The sequence below is a fragment of the Anolis sagrei genome, chromosome 2 (assembly GCF_037176765.1).
Source record: "Anolis sagrei isolate rAnoSag1 chromosome 2, rAnoSag1.mat, whole genome shotgun sequence".
In the NCBI taxonomy this organism is placed as follows: Eukaryota; Metazoa; Chordata; class Lepidosauria; order Squamata; family Dactyloidae; genus Anolis; species Anolis sagrei.
The window spans coordinates 223,508,457-223,527,317 of NC_090022.1; the positions used below are offsets into that span (position 1 = coordinate 223,508,457).

Below are 18,861 nucleotides of genomic sequence, written 5' to 3' on the forward strand. Positions count from 1 at the left end.
TTTATGGAAAATCATTTTAAATACAGTGAGCATAAGTTCATGGATGGTACAATTCAGTACCCATACATTTTTTGACCATGCATTCAAATAGCGTGACAAGTGGTTACCATGAGTCTCCTTGAGAGAGATAAAGCAGGGTATTAATAATAATAATAATAATAATAATAATAATAATAATAATAATGAGTTCTTGATTTCCTCCTTACCTTTATCTTCACAAAATCCATGTGATGTAAATCAATCTAAAGATACATCTACACTATAGGATTAATGCAGTTTGGTGTCATTTTGATTGCCATGTATCAGTGCTATAGAATCCTGTGATTTGTAGTCTGGTGAGGCACCAGCCCTCTTTGGCAGAAAAGCTAAACACATTGTAAAACTACCAAATTCTATAGTACCAAGAAATCAAATGACTGGAGAAAACTGCCAATAAAAGCATACATACAATTTTCTGCTTTCAAAAATAGTTTTGGATCTTCAAAGTGATCTGCAAGACTGAAAAAAAGGGTAATACACTGGGATAGCAGTTAAAGTGGTGTCAAACTGCATTAATTCTGCAGTGTAGATGCTTCCTTAGTGACAGCAATGAACTCAGGATTATCCAGTGAATTTTGAGGTTCTGTGAAAAATCTGAACCTGGATCTCATAAATCTGAGCCTAACATCTTAACCACTATACTAAAGAACGCTGCCTCTTTAATAAGAGAGCTCCAGATGCATTGTTTTCCATTTGTTCCTCTCATGTATTTTTCCATTGTTTCATCCACCTGTTAATAATTTCTGAGGGTCCGTCCAAACAGTACCTTTATTTCGGTATCTACCGCAATAAAGGAGGGGCTGCAGACAATGTTCTGGACCAGGAAATCCCTGGTTTGTAGTGAATTAATTAGATAGCGGGTTTATTCCGCTCCTTCTTGAAAGGCATGGGATGAACCCACTATTTTCAGTTCTGGACTGCAGAATACTGTAGTCCAGACAGTATTCCCAAAGTTTTCCAGGATAAATTAGACCAGAAAACTGTGGGAATCCCAATCCCCTTGCCCAAAGCCCCCCGAAACGAAATAAAAAAAAGAAGAAAAGAACTCACCCGGCCTCTCTGGGATGGCTGCTGGAGTTCTCCTGGCATGTACAAATGACGCAACAGGAGAAAGGGGGGAGGGGAAGAGAAGAAAATTGCTCCCCCCTTCCTTTCTCCTGGTGCGTCATTTGTATGCGGCAGGAGAACTCTGGCAGCATTCAGAGGGAGGCCGGGTGAGTTATTTTCTTTTTTTGCTCAGTTTAGGGGGGCTTCTGGGGAGGGGGTGTTAGTTTCCCAATGTTGTACTGGGAAGTTCCAGTACAACATATGGACACCCATCCCAAAAAGCACACACTTTCTGGGGTGGGTGTAGTCAGCCTCCCAGGAACATCTGCATTTTTAAATGCAGATGCTCCTGGAATAAAAGGCTGTCTGGATCCATCCTGAGACAAAACCTGCTAAGGAGGGAAATATGACATATCTACACCATGATAGGATCATTCCACATACAAAGTAGCAGTATGATTCGAGTTTTAATTGCCAGGATGATATCCTATGGAATCTTAGTGTTTGTAATTTGGTGGGCCACCAAAGGAGTTGATTGAAATTTCTAAATGCCTCCCTTAAACTGTAAATCCCAGGATTCTATAGGATCGGGTCATGGAAATTGAAATGACAGCTTTAAAAATGGAATCACAGCACTACAATTGTGTAGAATGAAAGGACCCAGAAGTAATGTATCTGAACCCCCTCTCTTTCTTTTGTAGATGATTGTCCCAGGCAATAGAAGGTAGTTTAAATGTTAGAGCAAGTCTAATGCATACATGTATTAACAAACCTTATCTCCTTCTTCCACTTCACAGATTTTCTCTCCAGTTGCAGGGTTAAGGACAGGGAATTTTTTGCCGCTAGCTGAATCATGCCACTCATTGTTTATAAATATCTGCAAGAGAATAGGGGTAAGGGAGAAAGATATTGCCGTATTTAATTTCTTTCCCCAGGATTCTAATTTATTACCAATTAACAAGATTATATTCTGAAAATAAATATGATTTTCAGTCACCGTATTCTTGTTTAATGAAATGTGATATGTAACTGTTGCGTGCGTGCGGAAATTTCAAATATCTTGCTCACTTAGTCTCTTCCTATGTATGTTGCTTTAGTACAGATAACAAAGTACACCAAGTTTGGAGTTGTACATACGTTGTGAATGCAACATCAGGGCTTACAATTTTGTCTTAGGACTGTTTTCTTTCTTTCTTTGTCTTGAAGAAAGCACATAATGAGAAGTGGCAGGGCATGGTAGCTCTTATTGGAGGAAGAAGACAGAGGAAGAAAAGCAACGGTCCTCTTAGGAAACAGAGGGTAGTGGGCAGCATAACTGTTGGGCCTAAATATTTCTGATTGAGGAGAGATATCCTTCATTGTTGATTGAGATTCAGTTTTTTATTAAGGATAATGGTGAGTTGATCATGCCTGGGTAGATCATGATGGACAGGCAAAACATTATGAATTGTTCATACTTACATGTATGTTTTTACAAAACAGTAAAAAGTATGTAATACAATGAATAATAAAAATATCACTACTTAAAGCCACTAATAATGTGGCTACTATGAAGAAAATAAAAAACAACAAAGGAAACCTTATACACTAGCTAAAAAATGATGTCAATATATTCTACTGCTCAAAGAGAGTTTTGTGCATACAATGGGCTGCTAACAAGACAAATAAAAGGATCCTAGAGCAAATCAAGCTTGAACTCTAGCTAAGATGGGTCAAATTAGACTGATGGTTTTTGAATATATCATGAGAAGGTATGTCTATGAACAGAGGAAACTGCAAGCCTGCTTAGAGTCAGCAAATTGCAGTTTAGGAAATGTCTATGGGATTAAAAGGATGTAAATCTGAGTCTTGTCTCTGATGGAAGTTAGATAAGAAATAGAAGGTTAAGAGAGAGATGAAAACTTGAAAAGGGTTTTGGGGACCTATGAGTAATGAAATACATATTTCAGAGGTTAATGTGTGATCTAAATGTGTATCAATAAAGTTCTACTTTAATTTTTACAACAATATCTGGCTGTTCCAGCTGTGTTTTAATAAAAATTCAGGTCATGGTTGGCAACACAGTAAACCCACCGAGCAAGGCACCCATTGATCCATATAGGGATGTTTTCAAGGTCCAAATGCCAGATCCAGGGAGGGACTTTGAGGGGGCAAGGTGAGTCACAGGAACTCTAGTGCAGTGGTTCTCAACCTGTGGGTCCCCAGTTGTCTTGGCCTACAACTCCCAAAAATCCCAGCCAGGGAAAACTTCAAGTCCTTCCTTGCTCCCCCCCCCCCCCAAAAAAAATTCTGAGCTTTTTTTTCTTTTTTTTTTTTCTTTGCATCAGGAGTGACTTGAGAAATTGCAAATCACTTATGTTGTGAGAGAATTCTGCAAGGATGTTGCCCAGGGGATGCCCGGATGTTTTGATATTTTACCATCCTTGTGGGAGGCTTCTCTCATGTCCCGCATGGGGAGCTGGAGCTGACAGAGGGAGCTCATCTGCGCTCTCTCCGGATTCAAACCTGCGACCTGTCTGGGCTACATACACATAAACAAACAGATGTTCAAGTCAAGGGTGCAGGCACACTAGGTGGTTACAGTCTTACCATATAATGTTTATGGACTGCATTTGAGAAAGATACCATCTGAGAGAGCATTCGTTTTTGTCCCTCTGCTGCCATTGTCTTTAAAATTATGTATTGAGTTTTGTTTTTCCATTCTATAAGATCACTGGGATTTAAGAGTAACCACAGTAAACATATAATTTGAAACATATGATGGTTTGAACACCTCAGAAATCCTACTGGTTTACCCAACAGGAGTGCTGAAAAAGCCAAAATCTTGCTTTAAAAAAGGTCTAAGGGATCCTTTTACATATGAAATGTTAACCTTTTCACAAGCAAGAAATAGAAGGTGCCCCAAATCCCTTTTTATTATGATACAAATAAAAGCCTCCTGCATTGATGGAAGAAGTTTATAGGGAAGCTGATATCGAAGCCCAGATGCAGATTAAAAAAAACATGAGGGCACAAGTGTCATCTATTACCGAGAAAACCAAATCCATAACAAGCAGAGTGTTAAATGAAGGAAACCTCCGCTTGGCAAAACAGTTGGTTCCTAAAGAGTAAGAGCAAGTGAAAGTATGTAAAAAGTAAATATTGATATAACAGCTTTCTGTGAGGCAACACAATGTCAAATTCTTATCTGTTTGTGAAAGAGAAAATTATGAAACATGCCTTTTTTGGAAATTCCCCTAGCTTTTTGCTACATTTACATCAGTGACTCAATAACTTTTTATCAGGTGCTTTCTATAATTTCCTCATGTCATTAACTGAAAATCGTAACTTGGATGTAGCAGAAAAAATAAAAACTGCAAGAGGCAATTTAGGTTTAGGTTTGGGAGGGAGAATGTAGATACTCTGGTTAATTAATCTGACCTTTCATGGTTGAAAATTGGGTCATGTGTAGTCAAGCAACATCAGAGTATGGTTAAGATGACAAAAACTATTAGGGAACACACAAGCTAAGAGATGCCATTGTAATGTGCTTTTGCCTGAGCATACAGGGAACTGTGAGATCCCATCCCCTCTTGGCTCCTTTGAGTTGACTGAGTGCAAACTACTTTTTGACTTTGAGCTCAATTTGTATCAATGGAAGTATGCTGAGGACAAAGTGAGAAGTGGAGAGAGACACTGGAGCTGGAGCTGGAGCTACACTGCCCTATACCCCAGAATCTGATGCCAGATTATTTGCTTTAAATAGGATTAGATTAGTCTACGCATCCATATAATCCAGTTCAAAGCAGATGATCTGGGTGTTATAGGGCAGTGTAGAAAAAGGGGGGGGGGCAGAGGATTAATCAGGACTTCTCATGGTCAAATCAGGACAGTGGAAAGGTATGGTATTATTGCTTCTTCCCTAAAAACCTAATGAGTTTTATGTTTTGTCCATTTATTAGCCTGTGAGAGATGAAGGGACCAAAGGGATCAAAAGTTGGGGAAAGATTTCATCTTTGCCAAAGATCCTAGATTTATTTTTTAAAATTGATCCCTCGGTGTGAAAGTCTTCTGCCCAAGACTGTGAAAAGTCATTCCAACAGCAGACAATACTGGTCTAGTTGGACACATAGACTCATCAAGTATATAACAGGTTCCTATTTTTCTAAAAAGGTGTACTTCCATCAGTGGTGCAGCATTCCTAAATAGTTCACAATCAAGTACTAACCCAAGTATCTATATGCACCATCAGCATAGATTGTAGCTATCTTTCTCTTGGAACTGTGGTTGACTTTGTAGAAGGAATGGGATCTATTGAATGGGAGATAAGTCAACCAATAAACCAGGAAAAACATCAGCAACTGTTATGGGCATGTTTAAACTGGTTCTTTTTGCTCGTGACGAGCAAGAACACAAATGGAAAATGATAACATGATGAGGTGTACTAACTGGTGTTTGTTTGGCTAACTGTGGTTTTGGTTTATGTACTATGGGATCTTCATGGTATTCATCACTGATATCTATGTTCTGCTTTTCTTTCTAATTAACAATGCATTTCTATTGTTCTTCAGCTTATTTTCCCAAAGGCAAGAAAGAGGTCAGGGTCAAGCATTACCTCCTCTCTACGTAATTATAGAGTGGGACTCTATACATGTCCATTCCAATTAATTCAATGGGAATTACTGGTAAATGTGTATAGGATTGCAATCTAAATGTTTAAGCTTTTTTTTAAAGTTGAATACAGTGCCAAGAAGAAAAGGATGCCAACACAATCAGTGAAATAATAATCATATAGCTCCAAGCCATGACCAAGTAAATTATTTTCTAAGATTCCAGTCCTGTGTTCTTTATTCATCTATGTACAGTACACATTTGTTGTTGAGAAGTATAGTGTGAGTTGGAGACATGGCATAAATACTGGATTAAACTACAGCTAGGAGAAAAAGAACTGTCAAATTAACAATTTGTAAGCAATATGAGAGCCTATGTGGCTGAAAATCAGGGTATAAATTCTCCAAACAAACAAACAAATATTCATTTTAAACTAAATTAGAATCTGTATTTAGTTCCATTCAAATACATGGGACAAATTATAGTAACTCCTCTATATATGCAACTGTGACTTTTGCAGGTTTGATTCTTCACAGATTTGATTCATGTGTTCTCTTTATGAATCTCCAACACTACTTTATTGTCATCTTCTGGTCAACCTTCTGGCCTCAAAGCCAACCTTAAAATCTCTGGCATAGACACTGAGAACTGGGAAGCCCTGGCCCTTGAGCGCTCCAGCTGGAGGTCAGCTGTGACCAGCAGTGCTACAGAATTCGAGGAGGCACGAGTGGAGGGCGAAAGGGAGAAACATGCCAGGAGGAAGGTGCGTCAAGCCAACCCCGATTGGGACCTCCTTCCACCTGGAAACCAATGCCCTCACTGTGGGAGAAGATGCGGGTCAAGAATAGGGCTCCACAGCCACCTACGAAACCACAAGGAAATGCAATCACATTGGAGGAGCTTGAGATTCCTAGAGAGATGTCCTTTCAAATAAAAAAAATACAGATTTTTGAAATTTGCAATTTTTTCACTTTTGTGGGGGCCCTGCACCCCAAACTTCATCAAATGTGGAGGGTCAATTGTAGTCAAGGCTGAACTTAAGCACCATTGATTCCAATAAGAAATAAAGTAGCCCCTGGATATCTGCTGGAGTTTGATTTCAGAATTCCTTGTGAATACTAAAACCTGTGGATGCTATAAGTCTGAATATACACAAAAGTATAGTAAAATAGTGTCCCTTATATAAACTTTTTACAATTTCTTTTGTATCTTTGCAACCCATGGGTGGTGGGATCCATGGATGGAGAATCCATGAATACAGAGGGCTGACTGTATAATGACTATTTATTTGTGTATTTAATATATTTATTTCCCACTCTCTCTCACCCCAAAGGTATCCTTGCTCCGCCTTCATTTCACTGAAGTATGGAGCTATAATCAACATGAGCTGATATAAGGATTTATTTGACATTCCAACACAGTCACATTGGCTAAAGGATTCTAGGAACTATAGTGCAAAGAATGATGTTTCCCAGGCTGTGGCCACTAAAATGTTTTCTAACAGCACATCAGCTTAGTATGGTAAATTCTTTGCCCACCATAAAATAACAAATACCAAATGTTCCAACATTTATCTCTAGGAGTCCATAGAGACCAAATCCTCCCTGGAAAGTATAAATGAAGCTCCCTGAATTCTTGCAACATTGTGCCAATTGACACTATTCCCATTCTTTATCATTTTCTGCAGGACTCTCTTTTATAGGCCTCAATACTAGATTACTTAGTAACTCAGTAAAATTAGGAGGGGAAATAAATTACAATGGCATGCCAAGAACAGTGTCCAAGGACAGATCATTTAATTATTAGAACCATGACCCAAATATTAATGATTTACCGTGAAACTTGACACATGTTTGCTCAGAGGTCTCATGAAATTCAGTGAACCTTTTTCCTAGACAAGAAGATGGAGAACTGCAGCCTTAGCTATCCAATAAATGTGATATGCCAGCTTTTTGTTGCCCACAACATCAACACTGGCAGTGTATGTACAGTTGGCCTTCTGTATATATGGAGTTTGCACGTACAGATTCAACCATCCATGGCTTTAAAATATTTTAAAAAATCCAGAAAGAAAACCTTAAATTTAGCACTTTACATAAGGGGCAATGTTTTAGTAAAAAAAAAGCATACGGTGAGATCTTGGCATTTGCTGGAAATTGGTTCCAACACACACACGCACACACCAGTGACTATCAAAGTCCATAGTGCTCAAGTCTTATTATATATGGACTTTGATAGCTACTGGTGTGTGTGTGTGTCTTGGAACCAGTTCTCAGCAAATATCAAGATGCCTTTTTTATTGAATGTATTGTCTCATGAAACATACAAATTGCCAACTTGCAAAGAGCTAGATATCATGAGCATTGGCAATCAACCACAATGGTATAGCAGAGAGTCAGCATGGTGTAGTGGTGTGAGCATTGGTCTATGACTCTGGAGACCAGGGACTGAATCCCTGTTCAGTCACAGAACTACAGCAGTGCAAGCATTTGCTTAAGCTCTCTGCATGGCAGAGAGTTGGCCTTCTAAAAATACCGGTTGTACTCGTTATTCTGCACTAAATATAGCACATTTCTTAGTATGAATTCAAGTAGTAGCTAAGGATTCTGCACAAAGTTCAGCAAGGAAGGCTTTGAAATATTCCTTTAAAAATACAACAGAACACATCCTATCTACATATCTGTTTAGTTAGATTTCCAGTACTTTCTACTGTAAACTTCAGTCCAGCTACTTATAAAGCTGCTTTAAAGAAGCAATTCATACCTGCACATTGTTCAGAAATTAGTATGTTGACTCTGCTCACTACAGGGTTGGAAAAGCAAATTAAATTATTTATTGGCACTGCTTGCTGCATTTCTATTTATTTCCTCTACAAGAAACAATTAGGCATTATACCAGTTGGGTAGCTTGCTTGGTTACTTTTGAATGTGACTTCATTACACCTTTGTTACCTCCAAAAGGTACTATGTCACCTGTGAATGTTACTTTGGAGCTCTTCATTAGTCAGAAAATCATTCTTGTAACTCTGTATCAATGCAATAATTATCCAAGAAAGGCAACTCAGGCAAAATCACTTCCAATTGTGGAAGTTTGTTAAATATTTCCCAGTTTATGTCACAACTCTGCCACCTGTATCAAAGAAATGCCAACATTAAGTTGGATGTCCCTGGGGTGGTGAGAATAAGCTGTAGAACGAAGTGATACAGCCTCGACGGAAATACAATATATCGTTTGATAAGAAAGATAATCAGGGGGTTCATGTTAATTAGTACACTCGTTGTTGTTTTTGTGTACCTTCAAATATTTTCTGACATATGGCAATCCCAATGCAAACTAACACAGGGGGTTCTTGGCAAGATTTCTATATAGGTGGTTTGCCATTGCCCAGCGTGTTTCCACTATGGGCCCTTCCACACACCCCTGTATCCAAGAATACCAAGGCAGAAAATCCCACATTATCTGAGTGTGGACGTAGATTATCCAGTTCAGAGCAGATATTGTGGGATTTTCTGCCTTGATATTCTGGGATATAGGGCTATGTGAAGGGCCCTTTATGATGCTGCTTCTCTTTAATAAATATATATTTCAGTGCTAGTATTCTCATGGTGCTTCAACATCTCATATGATACATTTTCAGTTTGCCTTCTGTGATGTATTATGCTTGTGAGGTATTCCTGCCACCAAGGATGAACAGCTTTGCATCTCAATGGGAATGATGCAAAATGCAAGCTTCTTCGTCCTTCACTGAAATCAACTGGTCTTAACAGTGCTTAATGTTGTTTTCTTCCTGGACAGCTGGCAGCCTTAAGCCAAACACCCAAATACTTGCCTCAGCCTGCCTTACCCTGCCCTTTAAGAGCATTTTAACATGCTGCAGTTGGCAGGTGAACTTTTTCACAGCCTGGAGATAAACCTTATCACTCACTAATGTCTTGCACATCAAATTGCTGTGAAAGGCACATGTTTGGCTCCACTGTGTTTTGTTTCTTCGTCAAGGTTTGGCTAGGTTGTAATCTTTCTTTCTTTCTTTACCATTAAGCCTCCTGATTGCACTACTCTGTTTTTCTCCCTGAAAGTCTTTCAAAGTTCACATGAGTCTGCTAGCACTCCGGTCAAAGTACAGAGATATTTTGAAGGACTCATAAAAACAGGAGGAAAAGAAAAAAAGTGGAGTGGATGCACAGAAAACTAATTGAAGAATTAGTCAGTGATATTTTCTCATGTTTCCCCTTAACCGTCTACTTCTGCAGGACTATGGAAAGAATTTGGTGAAGTACCTTCTACTTGATAAAACAGGATTGTTCTCAGCAAGGGGTTTCCTTGCTCTACTGGAGCCAGGATGCTTAGCTGGATATACAGATTTATGATGCTTTCAAAGAGATGTGGAGATTAAGGATGGTGTAAGATTTACTTTAACAATTCTCTCCCCCCTCTTGCCAATCCCTTGTCATTGGCCATGATTGCTTGAGCCTTTGCAAGTAGAAGTCCAAGACATCTGGAAGGTCAAATGTCTCCTCATCCCTACAGCCAAGGCCCCTTCTACAATGCCATATAAAATCCAGATTATCTACTTTGAACTGGATTATCTGGCAGTATAGATGCAAATAATCCAGTTCAAAGCAGATAATGTGGATTATCAGATTTGATAATCTGGATTATATGGCAGTGTAGAAGTGGTCTAAATCTGCAACAATTATTTCCTAGGAGTAAGCCCTATACATATTTGCTCCATGCAATTAAGAGGTCAGGATAGTAGATGGGGTTGTCCTTTCCCATCGTAACTGATTCAGATAAGACAGAAGCTCCATCTACGCTGCCATATAATGAAGTTTGAAACCACATTATATAGTCAGTACAGACTCAAACTGCATTATATGAGTCTACACTGACAATATAATGAAGTTTTAAACTGCATTATATAGTAGTCTAGATGAGGCCAACAATCACTATCCTCATTCCATATCTGAGGAGCAAACAGACATTGGTTCAAGACTCCCTCACACTAAGTCTAGCAAGGAAACTTGTCTTAAGAGTCTGATGCATGGATTAGTCCTGGGGTCCCCAAATTAAGGCCCACGGGCCAGATGCAACCATCCAAGGTCCTTTACCGTTACCCACCCTAAACTTTAGACATAGGGTCACCCAAAGTCTGAAACGTCTTGAAGGCACACAACAACGACAATTTATTATTTATTTCGTAAATTTCTATCCTGCCCTTCTCCCCACAAGGGGGACTCAAGTTAATCCTAATTAACTTGACTAGCTCATCAGCCAAAAGCAGACCCACACTTCCCACTGATATACTGGTAAGCTTAAATTGGTTCAAATTGTTATTCATTTTAAATATTATTTTGTTCTTTCATGGTTATTCCAAGACAAATAAGATATGTGCAGTGTGCATAGGAATTTGTCAGTTTTTTTAAAAAAACTATAGTCCGGTCCCCCCAACAGTTTGAGGGACCGTTAACTGGCCTTCTGCTAAAAAAGTTTGATGGCACCTGGATAAGTTAATCTGGAGAATGAAACAGAAGTCATTTTAGTACTATTGAATAAAATGGTTCCGAACTGATATAAACACAGGAAATGTGCAGTTGGCTCTCTGTATCCATAGATTCTGCATCTATAGATTCAGCCATCTGTGGCCTATGAATTTTTAACAAAATCTCAAAAGCAAACCTTGATTTTGCCATTTTATATTAACGTATTTTATAACACTGCTGTATATAATGGGACTTGAGCATCCATAGATTTTGTTATCTGTGAGGGGCCCACAAACAAATCTCTGGTGGACATCAAGGGCCCACTGTAGTTTTCATTAAACCCTTTGTTATAATTTCTTATATCCCTTGACATAAGACAATTCTAATAAGTGGTTTGCTGCTGAATTTTTGTAGCAACCTGGTTGCCACTGATTTGGGGGGACAGCTGTGTTTACTCTTGGGACTCACAGAAAACATGGGGAGGATGGCAGCCTACAAAAGGGATGGTTGAGTACTGCATGTGACCCACAACCTACATTTTTAAACTCACTTGTAAAACGTCAAGGTGTTTATGAACCAGATTGCAAAATGAGTCAGTTAAGGCCTTCCATCTGACTGCAATGGAATTAAGCCAAGCTTTATAGTTTCAAATGTGATTAGTTCTAGTGAAGTAACATTCTGAATAAGAGCACAGTCAATGGAAATGAAATTCCTCTCATTCAATACAGTGCAGGACAATAAATCTTCCTGTGTCCAAATCCTTCATCTTAATTTGGTAGGGGATAAGAGATTTAGCTCTCCCCGCACCCCACAGTCTTTTGTCCTGAATGTCAAGTTTTCTGAGATTTTAAGCATGCAGGCAGATACCGTTCATTTCTCTTTGTTCTAAAGTGGCTAATTTGCTTTTATGCACAAATCTTCCAGGAAATAATTCCTTAGGTCTAAGAATATTTCAGTTTCTTTTTATACATTTTTGACAATTTTAATTCAGAGACTGGAAAAGTTACTTTTGTGGATAGCATCTCCCAGAATCCTTAACTGGAGTGAAGGGTTATAATATAAAAAAGGAAAGTATGATTGTAAAGTGAGAGCCAACAGTGTTGAGAGGTTTGAGCACTGGATTATTAATTTGGAGAATGGGATTTGAATTCCTGCTCAGCCATAGAAACCCACTGGGCAAGTAACACTCTCTCAGCTTCAGATGAAAGCAAAGGCACCCCCTTTTGAACAATTTGAGCCAAGAAAGCTGCACGACAGTTTGCCTTACACTCTCTATATGTTGGAAGCAATTGAAGGCAATATCAAATCATAATGAGATGCAATTGCACATAAGAATTATGTGCACATCAGAATTATGTTCACTGCTAAAATATCCCTTTTTAATATCCCATGCTAAATCTTCTTTATTCTCTTAAGACATATCTACACTGACCATATAATGCAGTTTGATCTGGATTATAAAGCCAGTGTAAATGGGGTTTCAGTCTTTCACAAAGTCAGTTGCAAAGATCCAGTTTCTACAGAGCTTATTTCCAAAGAACATTCTGGTTCTGTGCCATTTGCTAAAAAGGCCCATTTCTAATCAAGCTCTGCAAATAGAATTCTCCAAATATGTTCCGCTAAGTTCAGCAGGGCTTATGAAACACGAACAAGACACAGCTGTTATTTTAATGCAGTTTACTCCCAAGTATAGCTGCCTGGGTGCACAGCTGCGGTAAACATAGGACTGGAAGATTAAGCTGTATTCAGTTCTGAGAATTAAACCTTTAGATATCCTTAGACAACACACACATGAGTGATTAACAACTTTTTACAACATTTCCTTGAGCAGTAAGAATGACCTGCAGAAAGAAGTGCCCTTCTTTAGGAACATTCCCAAGGGAATAGTAACTGGGGAAACCTGAGCCTTTCCAAACCCTAAAACATTAAGAAATGATTACAAAACACTGTCAGCAACTAGCATGCAAACTGAAATAACACAGATGAGTAAAACCACAACTGTGCTCAAGTGCCGCCTGTACAGAGCAATAACATCCCATATCAGAGAGGCACCACTTTAGGGAAGCTAATCGACACAACTATAACTCACCTTCGTATATTTAATCTTCACGTCACTGAGGGGTGCAGGCAAAGTCACAGGGGCTGGAGCCGAACTGGAATCCGGTTGCTTTTTTTCAGATGCCATGTCTGATTTAGTTTCTGAAACACAGGTGAAGGGAGGCTTTCAACAAGTTCAGTGATATTTGCCCTGACTGAGCACTTAGATTTAATTGTGTCCTTTTTTATCTGAACAGAGCTATGGTATATTTGCATACAAGAGCATGATTGGATGATCAAATGCATAGCAAAGCAAGGAAGGGGGAGAAAAGAGAACCATAATAGACTTGTGACACCTACGCAGCAGCCTATGTGCTCAGGGGCAAATGTTTGAGATTTGCAATCATCTGCTGCTTACATTTACCTGCAAGAATAACTCATGCTCTGAAACATCAGTGTGGGTAGCCTGACAGGAGACCTGAGGTTATTCCAAGGTTTTAAAGATTAGCTAGCTTGTGTGTGTGTGTGTGTGTGTGTATCTGTTAGGATCCTTCTATTCTTGTAACATCAGCATGACTGGCCAAAATTGAAGAGGTTCAACTTTTCTTGGCAGAGATTTTTGGTAATGAGAGCACAGTACATCTTGAATAACCAGGAACGTTCCACTGAAAAATTCCATAGCCTCCAACTGTTCTGATTTGACTGGGATAGTCTCAATCCACTGCCATCACCCTTTTTCAATTGCTTTAAAAACGCTCCAGTTTATTTCTTCCCCTTCCATTTCCACAAACAAATTTCAAAGTGAAAAAGAAGTATGCTCTCATTCAACAGGAAGGAAAGAAGAGGAGGCAATTTGGCCAGTAGATTCAGGCCAATGAAAGCCACACCCTATCCCACCTTGTGTGTTCTTCCTCATAGATGACTTAGTGCCATCTTGACCATGCTCCGATGTTGTTTGGCTGCACGCGCATTCATTTTTAGTTTTGAAATGATGGAGGGTGTAAGCTAAGTTGAAAACAAATAGCCAGTGACAAGAACATTTTTGCCATTAATATGCTGTAAACTGCCTTGACTCCCCCCTGGGATGAGAAAAGCGGTATATAAATATAATAAACAAATAAATAAAATCAGGGAGAAAACCAACAATGATGGGTTGATGCCGCACAACCAATTGAGGGACCTTGCACACTACACAATTATAGCACTGTGGTTCCAATGTAAATATCACAGTTCCATTCTACACAATCCTGAGATCTGTAGTTTGGAGAGGAATTTCTAGAATTCTCAGAGGGCTCTAGAGACTTACTAACCCCTCCCCCCCCCCAAATAAAAAGAAATCCATGTAGCCATGGAAGTTAAAGTGGACTCATATTGCTATATTTGCAGCGTTTTAAAGGGCATTGTGCAAAAACAATCCATTGTTTTTTGGGTGACATAAACCTTTAATGTATCTAGTCCGCTTTTCCCAATAGAGACATTACAGCCTCCATATACACAGGGAATGTTTCCAGGCTTCATATGGGTATACAAAACTGTGGATAACAGTGGACTGTATTGAAATGAAGGACTTCTGATGGAGAAAATCACAGAGTTGTGTTGGAGGACCTAGAAAATGCCTTGCATCCCCCTGCAGGGGTGAGAAAGGTGGTGTACAAATGAAGCTAATAATAATAATAGATGCCATATAAATGAAACTGCAGGTACCAATCTCATGGAGAGATGTGTGTGTGTGTGTGTGTGTGTTGTACTGTAGTATTATTCTTAATACTAAGTTAATGATTAATGATTAATAGTTGTATATGCACCACACTATGCATAGGCAATATTCTCCATCAATATAAGCCAGAAATCTTACAAACATATTTACATCTGAAGAAGTAGACTTATGCTACCAGCTTTGATCTCTTAGGTTTCAGACTCTGTTTCCATGTGCTTAGGAAACAAAGCCCCATGGGAGTCCCATTGAGGCCATCACATATCGTGAAGGCACTTCTGGTGGGAATTCATAGAGCTCGGTTTCCTAAGAGCATGGAAACAGAGCCTGAAGCCCATCTTCAGAAGTCAGGTGTTAACTGACTTCAAACAGGTTCCAGATAAGATAAATGTGAAAAGATGAGTAAGGGCATCAGATGGCTGGCCATCCCTCGAGACAGGAGGAAATGGGTTGAGACAGTTCTCTGTGTTTTTCCTTCATTCCAGCTGATGAAGTCCTTAGTCTCTAAGCTGCTACAAGATCCTTTTGCATAATCATGTTAAATATTTAGTTCTCTTGAACCCAAAATGACCTTCATATAGAATAAATATACATCAGATATAAATTTTAACAAAGTGAAACAACAAAAGCTAATCAGAATGGGATTGTTTGCACATCTCTAAATTGTAGGGAGGGGAAAACCCAACCAATGAATCTTTTTCCAGTTGCACAAAAACAGTTACACTGCAGAAAGCTGTCCATCAGCTTTCTAGATATTGGGACACAATGTTCATTTGAGGAAAAGGTGACAACAACAACTTGAAGGTGTTTGAATGGAGCTGTGCCAATTTTACTGCTTTGCAATTTCATGCAAAAAAGGGTCACATTTTCATTATGAGAAAAGATATGTAAGACTCTTTCAGTACATGATTACAGTTGCCAAGCTACTTTATTCCCAGAGATGGAAAGATGTAAGCAGAGTGGGTATTGAAATTGTCTAATTTGGCAGAAATTGACAATTGTGATGAATGATAAACCAATAACCAGTTTTTTCAAAAATATTGTCAACCAGTAAATTACATTTTTGAGAAACTATTGGGAAATTGCATCAGTATAGGATTGGAAGAATAGTAGATGTTTATCTATATATAAATAAAAATATAATGTTCATTTGTGGGATTAACAGAACTAAAAAATCACTGGATGAATTGACACCAAATTTGGCAGCAAAACACATTGTAATCCGATCTATGTCTTTCAAACAAAAAAACCATAAAAAATAAAGGAGATATTACTTAACCCCCTCCCCCAAATGCCTTACAGAGCATGTGCAAAAGCCCCTCTCCCCTTTTGCGCGAGAAGTATGAAGCACCAGTTGTTGTGAGGGAAGAGAAGCCTCGCCATGGAGTCCCTTTTCATGCAGGAAGACAGAGTCCATTTTCTTTTGGGGAGTGGAGGGATTGAGGAAAGGAAAGAGGGAAGAAAGGAGAAGGCCTGGCCCAACGGAGGGGTGGGGGCTTGGTGAGGCAAGCCCTGGCAGCAACTGGAGCCACCGCAGCAGCTCCATGAGGCCCACGTGGTTACCAGGCAACTCTTCCCCCAAGACCAGAGAATTGTAAGGCAAGCCTGACTGCAGGAGTGGCTACACACCACCACCACCACCACCACCCCTCTGTTGGGTGAAGGGAGGATGTGAACCATGAGAAGGCCAGCAACTCTCCCACTTGGGCTCCACATTCCCCCTTTCACCCCCCCCCAAAAAAACCTTTAAAAACCCTTACAAACTGTCCCGGAGGAAGGAGGGGAAAGAAAGGGAAAGGAGAGAAGAAAGGAAGAAAAGGATTGGTGAAGAGAAGAGAAGATTATGAATGGAAGGAAAGGTAGAAGGAAAGAAAGAGGAAAGAATCGAAAGGAGGCAGGGATGGGAGAGGAAAGGAAGGGAAGAGGCAGGGAAGGAACAAAGAAAGAAAGAAAGAAAGAAAGAAAGAAAGAAAGAAAGAAAGGGGAAACTGGTGAAGAGAAGAGAAGAATATAGAATCAGAGAGTCCTAGAATTGGGAGACATCTGGTGGACCATCCAGGCCAACCCCATTCTGTGAAGAAGCAGGAAAATCACATTGAAAGCTCCTCCAACAGATGGCCATCCAGCCTCTGTTTCAAAGAGGCTTTTTGAGTGTTTTGGCCAGCATGAATATAACTGAAAAGCCTTGCAGCTTCAGTGGCTGCTTCTCATTACTTTATTTTCTCTACGACCTTGCACCTTAAGAGCCTGGCTTCTACTAACCAGCAGGAAACCTTTGGTGAGAGGAGTTCCCTAGCCCAGATTGCTTCATGTCTGCAAATCCTCTGTTTTCTGAGGGTCACAGCAACGCATGGCCGGGTACAGCTAGTAAATATGTAAAAATATGTTGATGTTATGAAATGAAAGTTAGTAGAATAGATGATCAATTATAGTAATTGACTGGGTAACTGGAATTCATGTGTTTTCATTTTGCTTTTTCTATTTTTATTAGGGTTTTTTATGTACTATGCTGTAGTTTAGATGTTTGTAGTTGTAGTTTTAATTAAGGTTTTTGTGTATCTTGTTATTTATGTTTATATATTCTTCTCCTTATAAGTTGTTTTTAATTGCATAAAATGTTTTTCTTTTTTAATATGAAGCAAAAAATCTCACCTTTTTTCTTTTCCACGCCACCCATGACAGGCAATTTCTGTGGCATAAGCTCCACACAGGGTGTGGTAATACTCTGAAACATTACCAAGGCTTTAAGTACTTAGCCTTGCCCTTTAGTCTCCATATTGCAACACGGAAGGCTTGCAGAGAACTGTTTGCCTTGCAACATATCTGGCTTCTACCCTCAGCATTTCTTAAATGCTTTCTTTCTAATATAGCTAATGCATTCTCTAACATACCTAATGTAATATAACATTGGACCTCCCATCATGCAATTCAAGAATGCTAGAATAACCCTTGGACAATGGATTTTTATTAACCTCTTAATACAGGGTTAGTCAAAATTAATAGGCCAATAAGAATAAGAATAGAATTTCTTATTGGCCTATTCATTTTGACTAACCCTGTATAATCTACTGTTTATTCTGTTACTGGATGTATCTGTAAAGCATAAAGTAAGTGCAACTTTGGGAAAGCCAGAGTGGTGTAGTAATTTGAACACTGGACTAATGACCTCATCACATTGATGTCACCCGAATCGATTTGCCAGCCTCTGTGGCAAATTGGTGGGACTGTGGGGCAATCCCGGTATGCCTCGGCAGCAGTAACGCTTCCACATCACACGTGGGAAAGCATCACTGCACAGCTTTCTCCCGAGCTAGCCCTGTGATTCCTTATGGAACATGGGAGGCCTCCTGTGTTCTGGGCCAAGCACTCTAGGATGCTTGTGCCCCTGTTCACGGATGGAGCCCCACCAGAAGTCAGCCTGCATCATGTGATAGGTGGTATGGGAATCCATCAATCAGCTGTGCTGCAAGCGTCCTAGGACACTTGCAGCCCAATGTGTGATAAGGTCATAAGACCCTGGAAAACATACATGTTGATGACACACTTTTTACATATGCATCATTTTGCGACAAAGTAATTCAGTTTTACTAACAAACTGGAGGTTAAACCAGCCTCTTATAGAGTTGGAAGAGACAGCATGAACCGTCTAGTCCAACCCCCTGCCATGCAAGAAAAGTACATTCAAAGTACCCATGACAGATGGCCATCTAGCCTTTGTTTAAAAGACTCCAAAGAAGGAGCCTCCACTTCACTTCAAAGCAGAGAGTTCCACTGCTGAACAGCTCTTAAGGTTCTTCCTAATGTTCAGGTGGAATATCTTTTCCTGTAATTTGAACCCATTGCTCTGAGTCCTGGTTAATGGACTGGTAGCCAGTGAAGCTGTTGTAAAAGGTGAATTACCCGATCCCTGTTACCTTTCTCAGTCAGCAGTTAGGATAGCATTTTGGATTGCCT

The 18,861-nt window shown here is 39.5% G+C and overlaps 1 protein-coding gene across 5 annotated transcripts in view; it reads right to left on the reverse strand.

The window, feature by feature from the left end:
• The window catches only part of ALDH1A1 (aldehyde dehydrogenase 1 family member A1), a 96,092-nt gene that overhangs the window by 26,712 nt on the left and 50,519 nt on the right, over positions 1-18,861 (reverse strand). For 3 of the 5 annotated variants that reach the window (XM_060762195.2, XM_060762192.2, XM_060762193.2), the window contains exons 2-3: positions 13,246-13,355; positions 1,859-1,963 (exon numbers count right to left, since the gene is read on the reverse strand). In XM_060762195.2, coding sequence (XP_060618178.2) covers positions 1,859-1,963; positions 13,246-13,341 — 201 coding nt within the window. In that variant the 5' untranslated portion in view covers positions 13,342-13,355. Of the gene's footprint in view, positions 1-1,858; positions 1,964-13,245; positions 13,356-13,617; positions 13,705-17,559; positions 17,625-18,861 lie in introns of those variants that run through there. The other 2 variants (XM_060762191.2, XM_060762194.2) reach the window with 2 other exon arrangements.